At 46.5% G+C, this 5,225-nt stretch overlaps 1 protein-coding gene across 1 annotated transcript; it reads left to right on the top strand.

Moving 5' to 3' along the window:
* Positions 1–317: 317 nt before the first annotated feature.
* LOC148765763 (uncharacterized) lies at positions 318–3,097 on the top strand. Its single transcript, XM_088812333.1, has 4 exons — positions 318–440; positions 570–790; positions 883–2,188; positions 2,384–3,097. The coding sequence occupies exons 1-4, from the start codon at positions 318–320 to the stop codon at positions 3,095–3,097; spliced, it is 2,364 nt and encodes a 787-aa protein (XP_088668459.1).
* Positions 3,098–5,225: the final 2,128 nt, after the last annotated feature.

Below are 5,225 nucleotides of genomic sequence, written 5' to 3' on the forward strand. Positions count from 1 at the left end.
AAGCGGAAGTGGCAAAACTTCTTGAGGCAGGTCATATACGACCAGTTCAGTATCCTGAATGGCTGTCAAGTGTAGTACTCATTCCCAAGCCTGGTGGCAAGTGGAGGTTATGCGTGGACTTCACTGACCTCAGCAAAGCTTGTCCTAAGGACCCATTTCCTCTACCTAGAATCGACCAACTCATCGATTCGACCTCGGGGTGCGAGCTCCTCAGCTTCCTCGATTCATACCAAGGGTACAACCAGATCTTACTTGCACCAGAAGATTAAGAGAGGGCTAGTTTCATCACTGACCAAGGCATCTACTGCTATCAATTCATGCCTTTCGGATTAAAAAACGCAGGAGCCACCTACCAACATCTAGTGAACGCAATGTTCGCAGATCAGATCGGTAAGAATATGGAGGTGTACATCGACGACATGCTCGTCAAAAGTGTCAAGGTCTCGGACCACTTAACCGATTTAGATCAGTGTTTCGCCACCCTGTGAAAATATAAAATGAAACTCAACCCCCTCAAATGTTCATTCGGAGTTCGGGGTGGCAAATTTTTGGGATACATGATTTCGCAGCGGGGAATCGAAGCTAATCCCGCGAAAATCGTAGCAATCACCTCCATGCCTCCACCAACATCTATCAAGAAAGTCCAACAGCTTAACGGCTGTTTGGCGTCTTTGGATAGATTCATTTCTAGATCAGCAGACAAGGCCCTCCCCTTCTTCAAGATTTTAAGGGGAGGAAAGAAATTCGAATGGGATGAAGCATGTCAAAAAGCATTCGTTGAGCTGAAGTCGTATCTCGCATCCCCACCCTTGCTCACAAAACCTCAGCCCGGAGACACCCTCCTACTATACTTAGCTACCTCAGCTGATGCCATCAGTGCAGTCCTCATCCGAGATGGAGGAAAAGGTCACCAACCCATATACTACATAAGTCGCGCTCTTCAAGGAGCCGAGCAACGCTATACCAATTGGAGAAGCTCGCTCTCGCCCTCATCAACGCAGCTCGGAAGCTTCGACCTTACTTCCAGTCACATCAAGTGGTGGTTCTCACAAATTATCCTCTGAAGCAGATACTAAGGAGTCCCGAAACATCCGGGCGATTAGCAAAATGGGCGATAGAGCTAAGTGAATATGGGGTGGTATTCAAGCCCCGCCCCGCTATCAAAGCGCAAGTATTGACTGACTTTCTAGTCGAAATGACCTCAGTAGAAGAAAGCACCTCTGTACCTACTTGGTCTGTCAGCGTTGATGGATCTTCCACAGCCACCGAAGGTGGAGCGGGTATCGTACTAACGAACCCCGACGGAGACGAATTCGAGTATGCTCAACGATTCGAATTCACAGCCTCAAACAACGTCTCTGAATATGAGGCACTAATAGCAGGAATCCGCCTCGCCCTAGCTGCCGGAGCCCATAAGCTCTTAATCCAAAGCGACTCTCAACTCGTCGTCAACCAAGTACTCGGAGCTTACGAGGCCAAAGAAGACACCATGGCCAAATACTTAGCTCTCGCGCACACTCTGTTATCTAAATTTGAGAGCTACGAGATAAGACAAGTGCCTCGCTCCAGTAACATCCATGCTGACAAATTCGCAAGGCTTAGAAGCTCCATGGCAAGCATCGGAAGTCGGATGGTGACGCTCCTTACCTCACCTCAGCCGGAGATAACTTCACCCAATGAAGTACAATACACCGAGGAGGATGAACCATGCTGGTTCACTCCAATCACGCAGTATCTCAAGAAGGGAGAACTCGCAACTGATCCCACTGAAGCAAGGAAGTTAAAAACGAGAGCCGCTCGCTTCGTCATAGTGGGCGAAGAATTGTACAAACGAGGGTTCTCATTCCCCTATCTCAAGTGCCTCGATCCGACTACAGCAAATTACGTACTTCGAGAAGTACATCAAGGTATCTGCGGAAATCACTTGAGCGGGAGAACCTTAGCTCTCAAAATACTGAGGCAAGGTTACTACTGGCCAACAATGCATGAAGACGCAAAGAAATTAGTCCGGAAGTGTAAGCCCTGCCAAGAGCACGCCAATATCCCTCACCTACCAGCGGCATTAATGCAACCGATTGACAGCCCCATCCCTTTCGCCCAATGGGGAATGGATTTAGTTGGACCATTCCCGCCCGCCACAGGAGGGCGCAAATTCCTCATTGTAGCAGTGGATTACTTCACCAAATGGGTGGAGGCTGAACCCTTAGCACGCATCCGAGAAGAAGAAGTCATCCAATTCCTATGGAAGAACATTGTGTGTCGCTTTGGGATCCCACGTTCCATTATCTCAGATAATGGAACCCAATTTTTTGGCGACAAAGTAAAGAATTGGTGCCTCGCCTTAGACATCAAATAGTTCTTCACATCCGTAGCCAATCCACAGGCTAACGGCCAGACGGAGGTCACGAATCGCACCATACTCCAACACCTTAAAACAAGGCTTGGAAGTGCCAAAGGGAAGTGGGTGGAAGAATTGCCTAACGCACTATGGGCTTATCGCACAACCCCACAAGCAGCAACCGGAGAGTCGCCTTTCAATCTAGCTTTCGGCATAGAGGCTATCGCTCCCGTTGAAATCGGTGAACCATCTTGGAGAATCACCAACTATGATCCAGCAGCTAACGAAGAAGCTATGCGGGGAAGCCTAGACCTCGTAGATGAACTGCGAGAGATCGCATGCATCCGGCAACAGATGTATAAATCACGCATGGCCAAGGCCTATAATTCAAAAGTCCGCCCTCGTTCCTTTCAAGTTGGAGATTTAGTCCTCCGAAAAGCTGAAGCCTCTCACCCCATTGGTAAGCTCGATCCAAAGTGGGAAGGACCATATAAAATCACAAAAGTGGTCAACACTGGAGCATATCGCCTCGAGAACACTGACGGACACCCTATACCCAGAACATGGAATATAGGAACCTCAAACGGTTCTACGCTTAAGGTATACATCTACCTTACTTCAGATCAGTTGAGGTCACCGCCCATACCTCTCCTATATGAAAGTTACTTACAAATTGTTACCCCTGCAGGCTCCGCGACCTTACACGTCACTCGTCTTGCAAAACTGTCTCTACAGGCTTGGAAACTCTCTACTACATAACGAGGTGGGTAAACATCCTACCTAAACTGGGGGGGCTAGTAAAACTACTTACATCAGCAATTCATAATCACATCTCATCATCTTATTACAGATTGAGAACCAATTACGAGGGGATGCATATTACTCAATCAATGGCCTAAAGAGCGAGGACACTCCATACCACATCGCCAAGGGTAAAAATACTTCCACTAGAATACATCACACGCATGCTCTTGAATATTCATACTAACGTGACAAAATCATTCCATCTAACAGGCATGATCACATAGCAACTCCTAACAACTTACGAGTTGATTTAATCTACCATCAGCACAGTAAAACGAACAAGTACAAGGAAGACGTGGAAGAAGAACAAGTGTAATACAATCACTTAGAAGAATTTTTATCGAGTCAATTTATTTGCTTTAGCAGTAGTTATTTACATTCGCCTCACATAGGCTTGTAACAATGCACCTTTGCTATCATTGAATTAATCAGATTTATTTTTTGCTTTACTCTTTGCAATGGTACATCTACACGAGTTACCTCTTACCATGAGTTCAATTCAATACAACGTTACAAACACTTAGAGAGATTCAGATAATTCATATAGCCTGGCCAGCTGGATTGTCTAAGTACCTTTATTTGTTTCACGAGGTGTTACTTTTAAAACGTGGCCACGGACAAATATATTTAAGACCCAAGCGGTCCGAACAAAGGGCACGACCCTTAACAAAAACCTTGGGAGACTGATCCCCTCCTCAAGTACATCGCGTACAATGCTAAATATAAATACATATAAGCAACGCATTAACTCTCGACAATGTCAAAATAAATTATTCAAGATATCAAACGTCAAATGTCAAACAATGAAGAAATTCAAACGACACAGCAGAGGACATACCCATCTGCATCAGCGATAAAAATAAATTAAGAAACCCATAGCAAATAATAAATAAATAAAAATTTAACTATCCTAGCAAATCAGTCTAAACTCCCCCACCACGGGCGGAAAACGCCCCCACTGCGGGGTCATCAGCAAGCATGTCATCCACGAGCTCTGTGCCCGTCTCGTTGACCTCTGCCTCATCCTCCTCTTCATCGGATATGTCGGCTTCCATCCCACGAATAACCTTCTCACTAATACCACCCACCTCACGAAGGTATTTGCGACAGGCACGAACTAAGGGCTTATAGACCACAGCCAAAGCATGCTCCTCAATCATAGTAGCACACTCAGCACTACCTCGGAAGCTAAGCTTGGTTTCCTCCACGATGAACTCCTTATAAGCAGCACTACCTAACGTCGCGAGAAACCTCTTCCCCGTCACCTTCTCAACCTCATATTTCTCTTTGAGCTGATCATAGCACTCGTTCAACTTCTGAACATCATCTTTATACGCCTCCACATCACCTCGGGTAACATCGAGCTCCTCTGTCCTCTGAGCAAGCTCCTCTGTCCTCTGAGCAAGCTCTTCGGTCCGTTGAGCAAGATCGGACTGCGCTAACTCCAACTGGCTTCGAAGTTCGTCCTCACGCACCTGACTTCGAGCCCGCTCCTCCTCCTTCCTAGCTTCCATGTTCCCATCTTGCTCCATGAGATATCTCCAAGTCGCCACCAACTATAAAAAAAAAAATTATAATAATAATACATAAAATCTTGTTTTAAAAGGACAAGTACTCACACGACATAAGACAAAGAGGAAATAAATATAAATCTTGTTTTAAAAGGACAAGTACTCACCCGACATAAGTCCCCACCAGCCAACTCCAACATGTGAGAAGGGCCCTTACCAGACATCCGAGCGCGGTCGTACTCCCGAACGAATCCCTCGGTACTCAACATCGGCAAATCACGGTCCGACACATCCCAGTGCGACTCATTCCCTTCGCGATTCACGCCAAAGGTAAACAACTGTTTCCCTGCCCCACCATGGAAAGCATAAGTCTCCTGAGGCTACCCGTGGACGCTTTGGCACAGCTACGTACTCAGTATCTACCCTCTTTCCATTGCTACAATCTCTCGTAGGTGCACGCTCTTCCACTTCACCAGCACAGCTACGATCGTCTTCGATCACTCAAGGAGTTTGTACATGGACCGTCTCACGAGGCAAACCACTCGAAGAACCCCCCAACGTAGAGGAAACCT

Source organism: Erythranthe guttata, chromosome 13, assembly GCF_056151865.1.
Source record: "Erythranthe guttata isolate IM_541 chromosome 13, IM_541, whole genome shotgun sequence".
Classification (NCBI taxonomy): domain Eukaryota; kingdom Viridiplantae; phylum Streptophyta; class Magnoliopsida; order Lamiales; family Phrymaceae; genus Erythranthe; species Erythranthe guttata.